At 50.3% G+C, this 15,937-nt stretch overlaps 1 protein-coding gene across 4 annotated transcripts; it reads right to left on the bottom strand.

Annotated features, from left to right (window-relative positions):
* Positions 1–1,311: 1,311 nt before the first annotated feature.
* On the bottom strand, positions 1,312–9,744 carry TRIM45 (tripartite motif containing 45). Of its 4 annotated transcripts, XR_012045384.1 has the most exons (7): positions 9,333–9,744; positions 5,970–6,703; positions 4,864–4,993; positions 2,816–2,930; positions 2,467–2,593; positions 2,175–2,309; positions 1,480–1,618 (listed from the first exon to the last, which is right to left on the bottom strand). XR_012045384.1 is itself a non-coding variant. In XM_072881107.1 (6 exons), exons 1-6 carry the CDS (start codon positions 9,668–9,670, stop codon positions 1,467–1,469), a joined length of 1,596 nt encoding a protein of 531 aa, XP_072737208.1. In that variant the 5' UTR covers positions 9,671–9,744; the 3' UTR covers positions 1,328–1,466. The 4 variants fall into 4 exon arrangements, 3 of the variants coding, with proteins under 3 accessions (XP_072737230.1, XP_072737208.1, XP_072737218.1); XM_072881107.1 differs by lacking the exon at positions 2,175–2,309 and having other exon boundaries at positions 1,328–1,618; XM_072881117.1 differs by having other exon boundaries at positions 1,475–2,309.
* Positions 9,745–15,937: the final 6,193 nt, after the last annotated feature.

The following is a 15,937-nucleotide window of genomic DNA, read 5'->3' as shown; positions in this document are numbered from 1 at the left end:
GCTATAAAAAGCATTTGCATAAGGATATCTATCTCCTTTGCTGGGAACAAGATGTTCCAAAGCTGGCTTTGTAAGAGTCATGAACAGCAAATGAGTCTTCTAGGTCTGAGCAAGCAAACAGACAGCACAGTTGTCTACTATTTACAAGCCAGCTATCATCAGCCAGAAAGCAAGAACCTGTCCTTACTGTTGACACTGGAGCAGCATTCCTCTCCCGAAATGTCCAACAGTCAGACCTTTGTCCCCACCCCAGCTCCCCAGGCAGTATTACGAGCCTCTAGCAATACACACCTACTGGCAAGGTTACCCCCAGGGCAGTAGTGTTCCCAGTCTCAATGGCATGAATGTGTTTTGTTCAGGAAGGGTGTCTGCTTCACCCAGGCAAGCAGCACGCAGCCATCGGGCAGGTTAGCAGTTGCCCTTCCAGGAAAGTGCTTCTTCCTCCTCATCATAGATGCCATTACCCCAACTATGGGTTGGCAGCACACATACGAGCCCAGAAGATACACCCCCCATCCCCTGTGGAAAATGGGACAATCTCTCCTTCTAAAAACAGAGCCTTGCCAAGACCGCACAAGCCAAATCCAGGAGTTTTGCTGTATTCTGTCTTCTGCTGCTGCTCTTCCCTCGTTGCACCCAGTTCAGGACACCTGCAAGCCTGTGCCTATGGCTCCTACTGATGCTCAGACTGTCCCCAAATCTTCCCTTGGTGAGCTGGGTGCTCTCCTGGCTCCTGTATCACCCCCAGCAGCGCTATGTCCCACACCATCTCCATGGAGAACATACAGGCTGGGTGAATTACATTCTAATTCCTGTTCCTGTCAGTGTCATGGGGTTTTCTTGGATTTCCTTCAGATATATTACTAACCCATCTTGCTCTTACTTTGCAGGGAGGGTGTAATAAGACTACAGCTCACTTGTAGAAAATATAAGAGTTGCAAACACAACAGCAGCTCCCAGGAGTGTGACTGTGCTATATGCGTACATCCAAGGCCAGAATCCAGCCACATCTGATGCGGAGGCAGAAGCCATATTCAGGCTGCCAAGCCTTTCCAAGGAATGAACACAAACCTTTTGGAATGTGCCCCAACAAGCAGCTTTGGCCTCTTCAAGAAGGACAGCAGAGATTGTTGATCCTGCAGAATGAGACACATCTTGACCCTCCTGTGAGGTAACTGCTCAGACTAAGGCCTGACCCTACAGGCCTTGAGTCCTTGAAAGTGTAGGCACCAGTACAATGCCCAGTGTTTGCTCCTGTTCAGGCACAAAACAACTTTGCATACACAGCCCCAGGTGGAATATAAGGCACAATTTTATTTTCCCTCCTTCCTCTTTCTCAGTTCACATCCATCACGATGCTGTTTTCTGGCAGTGAGACTATGCAGTGATCGCAGGAATCCTCGTGGTTTGTGCTCATGCAGCAGCCAGCAGCAGTGCCCTGGGCTCACAGGGGCTCACCTGGCTGCTCAGAGTGCCACTGTCCTGAGCAAACTCCTCTGCGAGGTGTCGCTGGGTGGTCCACCCAAACACTCCGAGCTCTCCTTCATTTGTCCACAGCACGACCAGTGGGGGCGGCCAGGGTGACCTTTGTGTCCATGGCCACAGCCTTGGTACCCACCTGCAAGAGAAGAGGCACCATCAGCTGAACCAAAAGTGATCCAGAAAATCCCAGTGTGTCAGAGGCTTTCAGAGAGTGCTTCAGCCCCAGGACTTGTCTAAGACAGGGAGGCACGTGCTGATGAGAACACAGCTTATTCAAGGCCAAAATTGCCAGGGCTCCATAAAGAAAAGAAAACAACTGAGGGGAACCTCCCCCTTCCAATTTCTCAGGAAAGGTGAAGATTTCCATCCCCTTGCCTGTTAAGTAATGCAAGACACAGGCCTGCAGAACCCCATGCCAGCCACTGGTGGCTATGGCCAGAGCTAAACACAGATCAAGCACAGAAAAAGGAAGAGGCTGGTTCTGTACTAAAACATGCAAAACACACAATGACGCATGCAGGTTAAGGGCAGTGAAGCTGGTTGGGATTAAACAAACACAGGAGTTGAACTCTCATCCTAAACAAGGAGTGAGGCTTCTCCATAGGACAGCATTGGGCACCGTGTGACACAGCCCGGAAGCTCCCAACCTGCCAGCACTAGAACAGGAACAGTATAGACACAGTGCTGCTTACCCCCACTGAGAAGGGCTGAAAGACAGAGCTGCCGTGCCCCATCTCCTGCAGAGTTGGCTCAGGTCTCTGTCTATGGGGTGTGCTGCAAAGACCCTTAGCATGTCCTGCTGCATTTCTCACTGCTGCAGTCCCATTCTACCAGAAGATATGTACGCACAGGTTATCACAGGCCTGGTGCATGTGCAAGGCAGCAGTTGGGCTGGAGTATCTACCCACAGCTATCTACACTAGGAAGGACCAAATGCAACAAACCTTCCTGACACCAGCAGCAGGGGGAAAGCTGAGCACTCACCTGGCATGGTCCCCCCACAGGCACAGCGAGCAGCTTTCTGCCCTCCGCTTGAGCAGAACGTGCAGCAGTGAAACACACCTTGGTGCTCACGGAACTTGTTTTTCACCATCAGAGTGAATGGAGACCCCTGCAGAGGACAAGCAAGCAGAGAGGCTGCTGCAGTGGATGCTATCAGATGTTGTGTCTGCATTTTCAAAAACCAACCGGGTGATCCTGTCAGTCACAGATCACTAAGCCTAGTCTTAAACTGCTAAGTGGTAGAGGTAATCCCTAGAAAGATTTAAAGCAAATATTTGGAAAAGAAAAGCAGGTAAAGAAGAAGCAGTGCAAGAGAAGCAAGAAATGCTACCTGTACATGCTGCCCTTTGACATAGACGCAGACAGCATACAAGCCTGGCTCCTCAGGGCTGTAGGAAATATGGTATGTCCCATCACCATTATCACACGCTGTTGGCTTGACTGCACTATGAACAGAAAGAAGTCCATGAGGTCAGTGACTGGCAGAAAATTGCTCTACATGTGAACCACTGTTTGGCCTAGATTTGTGGTTGGTTCCTTATCCTAAGCCTTGTTCAGCAGCTGCAGGTCTCAAGCAAGCTTAACAGGATGCACAAGCAATGCTCAAGCAGTGAGTAGCTTTCACACACACCTGCTACCAGGACCTGCAATAGCCATACAAAGGAAGTTACACAAAGCTAGCTGCACTGCAAGGATTTGTAGCAACCCTGAGCACTGAAAGAACAGAAGATGACAGACAGCACACTTTCAGGTCAGATTATCCCATCAGATAAGAGTCCTCAGAAATGGGGTAAATTCACAGCTGCAGAGAGCAGTCACCTCCAGAAGAGCCCATGAATAAGACAGGACATAAACAGGGCAAGTTTGAATCATTTCAACTACTGTCCCAAACGCATTGACCCCAACTCTTCTCTTCAGTCCTCTGAGGAGTTCTAGGTCCCTGCTGGTGAACTCCCCTTTTCCAAAGTGAAGCTCACTGGGTTTCACAAGGAACCCTTGTGGACAGAGTGCCAGGGAGAAAGCATCAGCTAGTAAGGGACTGATTGCCTGCTTCACAGAAAGATGGAAAGAGCTTTCCACAGACAATTATCAGGGAGCTCTGCATAGAGGAAGGTGTTCTTCCCAATCCCCACTAATTAGTCTCTTGTGCCCCATGACATGACAGTTTATAACCTTCCAGATTTGCAGGCTGTATTCCCCCCCCCCCCAATTTCACATCAATACAGCTGCCTACATCATTTCCTGCCAAGAACTCTGTGGTGATACTTCACACTCTTCTGTAGCTGCGGTGCCTCAACCCAAAGCCAGAAGGCTTTCAGCAGCGGATATAGCAACTGCATACGTGCAAGAACCAGAAATTGAGTTAATGTGGCTACAGCGACCTCTACTCCACCGAGCAAAATCCACATAATCCTCATGTGCACACCTTCCTATATGTCGTATGTGCACCTAAGGAAGGAAGGTACATTGGAATGATAATTCTTGAACAATGATGCTCTACTGATAAGCATCTGTGCAGCCAGCACTGTTTCTGTGTGCCATGTCAACACTTCCCCATAGCAAGGGGTTTTAGCATCCTGTCTCTTTTTTCATCAGGTCATCCCACCAACAGCATTCCTGGAACAAGTTACACTGGCATCTTGCTCCAGCTACATTGTATGTACTATAAAACAGAATAGATATTTTCCTTAAGAACTGACCCCCAGTTGGTTCTGCATTTGTGCCTGGCTGCTTTATATTAACAAGTGCGGCCTGGAAACAGTTACAAAATAATTTTTTCTGCTTGGTCATTTTCATCGTGGAAACACTTAGGAGCTCAAGCAGGAGCTTCCCTGCTTTTGCCAGAAAACCTCCAAACATGTTGAAGTGCTCAATGCTTGCAACTATAGGAGGAAGTCCCGACACAGTTTCTTTCTCCAGAACATGAACTAGGCACTTCCATCAACTGTCAGAGGCTCCTGGGCTTGGTGGACTGTCTGTCTCACTTGGGACAGTCATTCTGGGGTTGCTATGTTTTACGCTCATTAGGTGTTAACAAAAGCAGGAGCCCAGGGTGTCTACTGGTAGGGGTGGGAAGGAGCAACAGCTCACTCTGACAATGTGTAATACCCACCAAGAGTTGAATCCTTTAAAGAAGTCCCAAATCACTCAAAGAGTCAATAGAAATCTGAGCCAACAGTGTCAAGCTCCACACTGCCAAATACAACCAGTAGGAAGCACTGCTATACTGGTGGGAAGAACAGTAGTGCCTTTTCCCCTACAGATTCTGACCCACATGCTGAAGCATGTCCTCCTACCTGCCCAAACAAGGAGGGAGCCAGGGTAAGGGAGGTAGAAAGGCAAACCCAGCGACTGGGGAGTCTCAGGTGAAATACACACCAGTCCTTCTTGTCCTTGTGGGTGATGGTGACCTGCACGGCCTCTCCTCCTTGCCCCATCCGCTCCCCCGTGGTGTCATTGCAGAGTAGGGTAAAGCCAGTCAACTGGTTCTGACGAGCAATGTGGAGATCTGTCAGGCAGAGAAACAGGACCAGAAAGGATTCACACCAGCCATGATTGCCACCTCCCACCTATTTTGCAGTGTTGCAGTCCCATCAGAGCACAGCCAGGACTCTGCTGCTGGGGTGGGTGTACAGCTCCTTCCACCCACAGAGAAAAGTAAAGGTGTCACTGGGGACCAAGAGAGAGTGGACAGCCATAGGCGATGGGAGATGTTGGGCAGGCTTAGCCCGGAGGTCTGTATGGATCAGGGTGGTCTTCCTGCATGCCCCTCTGAGCCCAGCTAGCATCTTCCCAGAAGGCCTCAAGGTGCACCATGGAACCTGGAGGGAGGAGGAACAGTACATTGTGCAGTGTGGAGCCCCAGAGACTTCAGCACTTACAGTTTGGCATGGAAAGGATCGAACAGGCCTGCCCTGCGCAGGCCATTACTGACCAGAGCTGGCTGTGCTCTGTGGGCTGGTCTGAACATTATCTGTTTCGCTGGCCCTACTCCAAGTCCTTAATAAGCAAACATCCCTGAAACCATCCATGTCACTTATTCTCATGGCAATCTCAGCAGAAGCTGCAAGGGGAACTTGCTCAGCCACAGAGGGGACACGCTGCAGAACAGCTGGGGCCACCAGGCGAGCATCACATCCTGCCACTGCAGGTGCCATCCCCCGAGTAAGCTGTGGCCTTTGGCCTAGATGTTGCTCTCCTCACACCTCACCCCATGCTGAGGTCAGTGCAGCTCCAGTACTCTGTCACATCTGGCTGAGGATAGTTCTCTGTCTCCCTGCCCAGCATGACTCCCATAGGCCGTCAGCAAGCAATGCAACCTCTGACAGGGCTCCACCTTGCCATACCCCTCCGCCCCTAGTCAGTGCCTGGACAGCAGGGAGCCAACAGTGCACTAAGCTGCACACCATGTGGGTACAGAGAATGGAGAGATGATGTCAGGGAGCAGTGTGTTGCCATTCAGCTGTTGTACAGCACCCCATTACCTTCCCCATACAGGGTACATCTGGCTGGATCAACCACTTTATTGAGAATGGCCCCAAAAACTTCATAGCCACAACACTGCCCTGCCCTCTCCTGGGGAGAGAACTGGAACCCGTCGTCCACGCTGGGGTTAGTGTTGTAAGCAACGCTGTTCAGCTTTGCCAGCCGGCTCGCCACCACCCCTTTGGTGATGAGGATCTCCAGGTCCGAGCCGCTCATCAGCAAGTGCTCCGTGAACTCCACGCCTGTCCTCATGTCCACCAGCAGCTGCTGCAGCTGGGCCTTCTGCAAGTGCAGCAGGTTTTCCTTCTGCACCTTCAAGTCCTCCAGCTGCTTCAGCAGCCGGTCCCGGTGCTCTTCAATTGCTTTCATATACCCACTGGCAAACAGACAGATCTCTGTGGCCACAGCCTCTGTGCGACTGCGGACGGCACTGCCCATGTCATCAATCTGGCCCAGCACACCCTCTAGGGTACGCATGTGCTCTTGGGTGCTTTTCAGCAGCTCCCACAGGGCATCCCCATGCCTGCGGATGACATTGCCAGTGAAGTCATAGGGGTGCTGCCGGTGCCTGTCTACAACACAATCCTGGCACACAGGTTGGTCACACTGCTCACAGAACAGCCTTAGCTCCTCTGTGGGATGGGAAGGGCAGAAGAGAGGCTTCCCAGCCTGGCTGCAATCCTTGGTGTTCTCCAGCTCCGTCACAGTATGAGAGGCTGTCTTCTTCTGTCTCCTGGAAGGGAGCAACCACATGTCACTTCATGCATGTTGGATATGAAATGCAATCATCCGAGACCCCTTGCGAATGACAGTCTGTATAGACTGCAAGTCACAGTGTGTGTCACTCCCTCCTGTCTCCACTGAAATTCACTCTGTGTGAAGGGACTTGTGGTCTCCTGAGGACAAGACTCCACACAAAAGAGGAGAGCATCTGCAAGCAGCTCATTAGAGGCTGCTCTTGGGCTCCCTGCATTCTGTCAGCACTATTTTCAGACCCAAGAATCGTGTGCCCCACCATGGCCACACACAGACCAGGGAACGGACTGTCAGGCTGCTACTGCCAGCAGCCCCTTCATGGAGCCTGACAGAAGTGGGATAGTTGCAATTACCTCCAGAGCCCGCTGTGACAAAGGCAGTAGGAGGGGGTGAGCCAGGCAAAGTGAGACTTGGCAGGAGGTGTCTCAAAACAGTATTGCTCACTGACAGTCACTTCTGGAGAGGTACGGGAGGTGCCAGGCTCCTCAGCTATCAGCCCAATGATTTCCACCAGCTTTAAATTCACTGAGGCAAATAAACTCTAATATCCCTTAGTAGAAAACCTAGTTCAGGCCACTGCCAGAAGACAGTCTGCAGTAAAACATTTAATATCCTGAAAGTCAAACTCCATTTCCTTGTGGCTGCCAAGTTAGGTCCTACTCAGATGAGACCAAGGATGGCACACAAAGAACCTGTTAGGACCCAGCCATCCACCATGTCACAGGGCAGCACTAGAATATTTCAATGTTATGCTATTTTGGGCACTGAGAACTAGTTATTGAGCAGGATGTAAAAGCCTTCTCTCCTTCCTTGTCTCCTGCACTAATGACTTTTGGCAGCTGCGATGGGAGCTCCAAGCCATAAGCAAAGAAATACTCTGAGGACCTAGCTCTGTAGAGTTGCTCTAGCAACACAAAGCAACCTTATCACAGGGCAGGACATGGCCCTTACACTACTCCTTTTGCTTCCCACTAATCTCCCTTGGGTCCAGCACATTTTCAAAGCCTTCTAGCATTATTTGCATAACACCCTTCAAATTCATACTTCCCCGACTTCAACTTAAGACCTGTCTCACTTATTCCAAGGAGCACAACAATGGCACTCAGATCCTTAGAAATCTTCCCTGCATACCAGGAAATCATTTAAAAATGGTTTTCCCTGGCCCTTGTTCTGCTCAGCCATCAGCTAAATCAGGTGCAAGTCTGCAGATGCTAGTGGGGTGAAAAAATGGTATCGGTAAATTAGGTAGGAAGCAGGTCATCGGTACAAATTTTCCACTGCTTTATACCTTTCTGCAGTTATTTCTGTCAGTGCGGAAGGCTGCTGTTCAAGGTATCAGTTTATCACTCTTCAGCAGCTTGCATGGGGTATGAGGCATTAGCTAATCAGAATGGTATGCTGAAAATCACAGCCCCAAGTGGAAAGTAACTAAGAGTCTAAGCCATTTTTCCACAGGCACCAGTATCTGCAGGGGGGCAGGGCAGCAAGGAATATGCCTCTTCTTTCTGGGGAAAGAATTTGCTAATCAAGTGGAAAGGAGCAGCAAACATGGAGGGAATAGGCTGAGCTGATTAACCCAGGCTAAGAGGCTTCCCTGGGTAGTGCTACTGGGTGGTTTTTTGACTCTGCCTGTCACCTCCTTGCTTCGGAAGGCCATTCAGACTTCCTATCACTTTTCTTCCATAGTGCTGCCTGTCCTCTGCCCTGCTCACAGGCCACTGCGGCCGCCTCCTCTTCAACTCCTACCTCTGTTGCAGTCACCCTCTTCTTCCTGCCTTACTGATGTGACCCCCTCTGAGGTACACAGCTCTCTTCTGCTGTCACTTCTTCAGTTTTCCCGTATTCCAACAGCACTAAACCCTGCAACATCAGGCACATCGCGAAGCAATAGTGTTACTGCTGTAGGCTCCTGGCCTCACAGAAATGCTGAAAATGCACACAAGATACGTGGACACAACAGTTAACAGGCAAGCACATGGGTCAATCATCAGGAGGTAGCAACCACAGTAGGCAGGCTAGTGTCAGGACTTTCACTTATCTCCTTTCACTTCACCTAAGGGTGCCTTTGGACATACACACCATAAACGTTTCTGGAGGTGAAGAGAGGCAGACCAGCAGCTTAAGTTCCCCATTTTCCCTTGGGAGATGTGCCTTCTCCAAAGGGGGCAGCACAACACGCAAGGCTCTTGTCCTCCTAGTACTCTGCCCACACCCATGCCTGTTGGAGCGCTGTCAGTCTCCCCACCCAGCGATGCTAAACCGAGATGCAAACCAGCAAGCGGGCACCACCACAGGCAAAGGGCAGCCTGATTTTGGACTTAACGGGCCCACCTGAACAGGGTGACCGACTTACCGCTAGCAGCTTGCTGGGCCCCACCTGAGTACAGAGCATCCTCCAGGGAAGATAAAAACCCGCTAGGGATTGAACAAACTGCAAGACATGTGGGTTTACTGCTTTGGCTAGTTCTGCATGGGTCCCTACCTGCTGCACCTACCCACACACGGCCCTCCAGCAGCCCGAGAGGGGAAGGCCCCTCGCACCCCGTGGCCCCACGCACCCCGTGGCGAGGTGGCCCTGTCCAGGCCGGGCCTCGCCGCCCTCTCACCTGTGGGCCTGGCAGCAGAAGAGACAGAGGTCAACCCCGCAGGTCACGCAGCGCCTCGCGGCCGCCCCGTCGGCGCAGAGGTCGCACCCCGCCGCCACCGCCGCCCCGCCGCGGCTCAGCGCCAGGTAGTCGGGGGTGAGCTGGCCGACGCCGCCGGGCGGCAGCGCCACCTCGGCGTCGCACACAGGGCAGAGGACGCTGCGGGCGGCGGCCCGGCCCGGCTCCCCCAGCGGCCCGAGCCGCCGCAGGCAGGGCGCGCACAGCGAGTGCAGGCAGGGCAACAGCCGCGGCGAGACCCAGGCCTCGGCGCACACCGGACAGCGCGACCCAGACGACATGTCGGCAGCCCCGCCGCCGCGACCACGCTCGGCAGAGACGCTCCACCGAGCATCCCGCCCCGGCCGCTAACGACCCGCCGGGGCCGCCGCGCACCGCCCCCTCGCGCCGGGCCTCGCACCGCCCCCGGCCGTTGGGCGCAGGCTGCCTGGTTGCTAGGGGCGACGGCGGTTGGGGGGGTGTCTCAGCCGCACCGGCGCCGCCCTCCGCCGCCGGCCCCTGTGAGAGGCGCCAGGGCTGCGGTGTGAGGTGAGGGGCGACGGGAGCCGGTGCGGCCGGGGGACCCCGCCGCCGCCTCCCCCGGGGCTCCTCCTCCGGGATGGAGCAGGCAAAGGCGGGCAGAGGGGACCCAACAGCCCGCTTCGTCCTCGTCCTCCTCGCCGAGGCACTGCAGAGGCTGCCCAGCTGCTTGCCGCCTCTGACAGCTCCTGTCATTTCCGAGCCCGTCATCTGGGAAACGGCCCCCTTCCCCACCCTGCCGTGGGTAGATTTTGTGTTTCCAGTTCTTCCAGCTCAAAACTTCACCACCTGACGGAGCCTGCTCTGCAGGCGGCCTCCGACTGGCCTTTGCAGTTGGTCTTTGCAGACCCTTTGCTGCTCTGCCGGTTGCCTTCAGGCGTTCAGTGATCTTTCTGATCACCAGTGAACTTGTTGAACAGCCGAGGAGCAGTATCAGTGAAACTTGAATAGAAATAGTGCAACACATCCAGGCTTCCCCGTGACTGCCCACGGAGATCGACTGATGACTGCTTTGAAATCAGAATGTCATTGAAGTCCTACATGAAGCTCCTTGGACTTTGATGGTATCTACATGATTGCTTTTATCAGTCTGATCTGTAAGCTCTTCAAATGAAATCAGATTTCTTTTTTTAAAGAAAGTTCTTTTCTATAAAACCATGTTGACTAGCACTAATGGCACTCATATAATGTGCTGCATTAAGCCCATAATGACTGAACTTTGTACTAGCTTCTCCATTAGTTCGCCTAGGACCACGGCTATCTTATCTGTCCTGTCCTGCTGGGCCTTTTGAATACCAACGTGACAAAAACACCGTTTGAGACTTCTGGATTTTAAGTTCCCTACATTGTACTAAAAAAATCAACAAGCAAGGGAGATTTCCAGTCAGGTTTTTTAGGACTGCTGAGTGCAAATTATCTAAACCTGCTGATCTGTAAATACTTAACCTGTAATGGATGTTAACATCCCTCTGATGCATAATGGCATAATCGTCTTCTTTGTGCAATATGCTCAAACATTTCTGTGTCTTTATGTTGTAATATGAGATCAAGGTTTTAGATCATGATCAAGCGTTTACAGCCTTGAAGCTGATCAAAAAAGAAAGATGTCCTGCAGCCTCCTTCAGATTAACTATTAGCAAGTGAAGTGGTTGCTGCGGTGGTTAGAGAGGATAAAAGTTGCAGTAATTGTGAGACAAGATGACTTGATAACGATATTAGACATTGTGGCAGAGAGGAAAGACTGGTTCTTTTAATCATGCTGGTGGAAGGAATAGCAAATGACACTGTAAGCGTGGGTGTGGGAAGAAAATGGGAGAAGAATCATAACATTGCCCTTGCGCAGAAAAGGCGAGCTACCTAGAGAATGGCAGCGTCTTCCATTGCTGCAGAGAGATGATGAAATAAGCCGTGGCTGGCAATTGCAGAGGAAATCTGAGGTTCCACCCCAGCTGATCTGATCTGATCTGATCTGATCATCTGCCCTGAGGCTGATGAGGTTGGAGCACAGGACAGATGACTACTGTGTAATGTATCCATGAGTCATCAGCATGCAGCAGTAGCAACCTCCAGGTGACTAGAGGGTTGCAGTGAAATGGGCTGGAGAGAACAGTCACGAGAGCCCCATGAGACTCAGAGAAAAAAAAAGAAGCAGAAATGCCAAAAATAAAAAATACTAACCCAGTGGCCTGCGAAACCACAGCTGCATTAGTACAAACTCATGCTTCGTTTTTCATTACTCTCCCCATAATATTGCTTTCTTGGCTATTGCCAGTCAGTGGAGGAAGCCCCTATGCCAGCAAGTCCTAAATTGTGGAAGGCAATTCAATGGACATGTGCGCTGGCGCCCTGTGAATATCTTCAAGAAACATATTGGGCTGCAAAGCACTGCAAGAATTGGATTGGGAGGCCCTCTCTGGTCTTAGATTACTCAGAGTTTGCTTTGTAACTGAACAAAACGTAAGGATGAAAAAAATAACGTGTTAACTTATAAACACTGATGGGCAATAAAGGAGCATAGTTACAAAAATGAAACAATGAAAACGTGTCATTAAAATTACACTAAGCAATAAGGTTTTCCTTTTGCAGCATTTCACGAGAGCTGATGGATTACTAATTATCCTCATTTGACCCAAGATTTACTTGAAATGGAGTCCTCTTCAAACTCGTTTTCCTGCTCCTATTGTTAAAGATGTCTATCAGAGCCTCTCAGAGTACTTGCTCTGAGTGACCTGTTCTTTCCCTGCCACACTTTCCCTGCCAGCTCCTTCCTCTTTTTCCTGTTTATTTGCTTCTCGTTTCCTACCATTAAGCACTGGATCATCACACAGAGACATAGAAGATTTGATGGTTTCCTTCCCCCTTCCCTTCAAGGACTCTTGACTAATATTTCTATTGTATTTGTTAATTAGCCCATTCTGGGGAGAGTTTTATGCTGCTTTCCTGTTTATATTTTTCTGAAGAAATATTGGTAAAACTTTTTATATCATGTACCAAAAAATCTTTAAAGCATAATTTCCTTCCTAGACTCTTTGTGAATAGTGTGGGTATAAATCATTTATTACATTTGGAATGGGATCCCTCATGCTTCCCTGTCCCTACCTGTTAATTTTAGGGAGTTGTTTCTGGATGTCCTGCCATAAGAAACAAACTGAAACGGCAGTGAAGTCAAAGTCATTAGTGAACAGGACAGCGAGGAGCAGGCCTGCCATCCCTGGGATTGTCGAAAAGTCCAAGATGACTGATGATAAAAAAGAAGCTCTGAAAATTACTCAGAAAGAGTAATTAGAGATCTTGTTGACAGAAAACAGAGAACCTGTCAAAGTGCCATGGCCTGGGTTAACAGCAGAGGAAGGTGGAAAATGGCTTATTTGGGGAGTTTACAAAGAAAAGAGAAGTGGAACAGACGGTTGGCTGCTTTCCAGTTGACCAGCAAGTCCCGTTTTACTGTGGATTTGTCAGCCTTGGGAGCTACTGTGTTTCAGAGACTTCTCTGAACATGGCAGAGCCACCAGGCTGGTCTTCTGGGATTACTTGATGCACCGTTACTTGTTTCCATCAAACTGTTTTGTGTTGTCTATTCCCCAGCCACCCAGCTAACAGCTCTTCCCATTATATCAACCTCACCTGGAAAATCCAACAAAGGATTTACAAACCCTCTCCCAACCTAGGCAGAATCTCTTCCTCATTCAGCTAAACACGCATTTAAAATTATGTGGCATTTGACTGGCAGGAGGAGCATTTCCGTACTCTCCTTTTGGCTTCTGGTCCAAGGTTCTATTATTACCAGTCTTTTTACTGAGGCACAGAGGCTGGTGTCTTCCCCAGCCCTCACTTTCTGCATCCAGCCTGATGTAGGTGCCTGTGAGCACCTACACTTACCCCACTTGAGGCCAGCGAGAGCTTGGACATTTCCCACCTCCTGGGAGCCTGGGCTGCCCATGATGATAGGGTCTGTCCCAGAAGGGTGCTGTGCCCAGCCCAGCTGCCTTCATTAGCTGCGTGGTGAAGCTGTAAGGTGGCAGGCTCAGACAGAATAGGCATAGTCATGCCTATGGGTGAAGCTGCCTCTCTCTCCTTATGCCGGTGCTCATCCAAGCCTGCCCTCAGCACAAGGTGTGAAGCAAGTTTAGATCTGGTAACAGGCTCACGGTTGGGTATAAAGTATAATATAGACGTCATTAATGTGCTCTCTGCGAATAAGACCCTCCCCTGGCTCCAGGTTTTGTATGTATAGTGTCTCAGACACAGTTTTTGTGTGTGCCTAGTTATGAAGAAAATGCCTTCAGTTGGGTTCATGTGTCCCTATCCCAGCCCAAACTTCTGGGCTGAGGTTGTACCTCCTTTGACTCCTGCAGCAGTCTAGCTACTGGACAGTGCCCTATAACTTGTGGGGCCACACAACTGTCACTTTTTCTTCCTTCTCTATCAGGTGGCAAAGGTCACTCCCCTCAGAGGTGAAGGACTAGGCCTGCTCTCCAACATGGCAAAATCAAGCTGCAATGAGCAAGTCTGCCGTTGGAAAAGGAGGCACCAGTTGACCTTTGCCTGTGCTGGGCCTGGAGGGCACACCAGCACATTGCCCCAGGCCAAGGCTCAATGACACAAGCTGACCGCATGGGGGAATGTGACAGCTGCTGCAGAAAGACAACACCAATCCCCCGCTTGGGGACACCGCTTAGGATGGAGAGGGAGGACTTCTGCCCTGGGATTTCTCACAGACTTTCTACAGGGCATTTCTGGGGGTACTCTTCAGAGAAACACCTTCACTACCAAAAATCTCCCTTCACACATATACACTCTCTCTCTTTTAAATTTGTTAGTAGCTTTTTCTCTTCAGGCTGGTGTTGAGCTGAAGGGACTAAACTAAACTGAAACTCAAGAGACTTCATTTAACGTAAGTCTCTTTGTTTTCATGCCGGCCTCTGAAGTACATTTCCATAAGCTGCTGTCACACATCAAACCCATGCTCCAGCAGAAGGAGAGGTGAAGGAAGAAGGCAGCAAAACAGGACATCTGGCAGACTAAACCTGTGTTGCTTACCAACTAATGGAAGAGGCACAAACACCATACACAGGTGCTTGGCTTGACCCTGAAATAGCAAACTGGAAGCAGGTAGGGCAGAGAGATCTGGTAACACATGAAACACAGAAAGAAAGCAGCAAAAGAGATGGGTGGCTCCCTCTTGTCCTCCAGATTTGCGACAGGAAACACAGAGTTCGAGGTGGTCAAGCAAAATCCCTTTCAGTTGGCAGCGGCTCTTTGAAGACAAAAGCAGCTGCAGCTAAACCACCCAGCAACGCTGGCTTTGTGCAGACTTGCCCTTGCGGTGACTTCTGACCAGGCATTCTTTCTTTCCCCTCCTCCCTGCAGCTTTCCAGCCACCTGCTGCCACTTTCAGCTTTCTGCTGCTATATATATTCTTTTTAATCCCTCTGGAATCCTGTCTACATTTTTTGAAGGGAAGATGAAACTGGATTTGTTTTCCAAGCCAGTTTGTCAAAGGAAGCAAGTTTTATGTGATCTGTCAGGACAGTAACCTTTTTTACCTCCCCTTCAGCCATATTTGAGACAGGGGAAGTGATCTGAAAGGCTGTAAGTTTCTACACGCAAAAGAAGATTGATAATAAGACACTTAACACTTACACTGAGAAGACAATGGAGCCATTCTTCTTTCCCTTCGCTGCCAGGACCATGAGAGACGGGAGGATATTACAGTAGGATACTACATAGGGATGCAGCTCTTATGGTGGGGGTAGGGGGCAACTAGAAAAACGGGGCAGCACTCCAGAGAAAAACAGGCTGAATTAGTTCTGCTGCTCACAGAGCAGCTACAAATCTTATGATTAAGGCATGTGTATGTGGGGAGAATAGATCCTGCAGCAGAGAGTGTCTGTGGGGCGAGCGCATAATATCAGAATACACCTTCTGGTGGGGTCACTGAGACAGCATCCCAGCACCAGTATGGCATCCCCACTTGCAGCACCCTTTTGCCGGCCCCATGGCCCCACAGGCTAAGCACAGCCTCCGTGTGTGCACAGCGGGAAGGCTGTCAGAACAGGACTTTCCCTGCAGCGCTAGAAACACAAACCTGGCCGTGCTGCGGGGCAGTGAGGGCAGGGAACTCACTCAGGTGAGGTTTGTGGTCAGTATGAGACCTGACAGAGCAATATTTTTATGCATACGTATATATATATGTGTGTGTGTTTATGTGTGTATATATATATAAAAATATAAAAATCTGACTGCCTGAAGGAAACGGGAACAGGTTCGCAGGAGAACTAGCTCCCTGCAGGAACAGATGTCAATCTAATGAGAGTCAGCGTTTTGTTTCAGACAGGTACAGGCCAGTCGAAGTTGTGCATAGCAGGCTAATCTGCTTATCAATCACATTTGGCCCCAGGCAGGAAAGATTGAGCTGGTGAGCATGCGCCTGCTTTCAGCATAGCTCTCCTGCTTTTTGGCTTGACTTGCCCCAGGCTCCTCTTCCCTCATTCACCCAGCTCCTTTCCTAGGCCTAACGTGCTGCACAC

This window comes from Ciconia boyciana, chromosome 1, assembly GCF_034638445.1.
Source record: "Ciconia boyciana chromosome 1, ASM3463844v1, whole genome shotgun sequence".
NCBI lineage: Eukaryota > Metazoa > Chordata > Aves > Ciconiiformes > Ciconiidae > Ciconia > Ciconia boyciana.
This window is presented reverse-complemented; position numbering and strand designations above follow the sequence as displayed.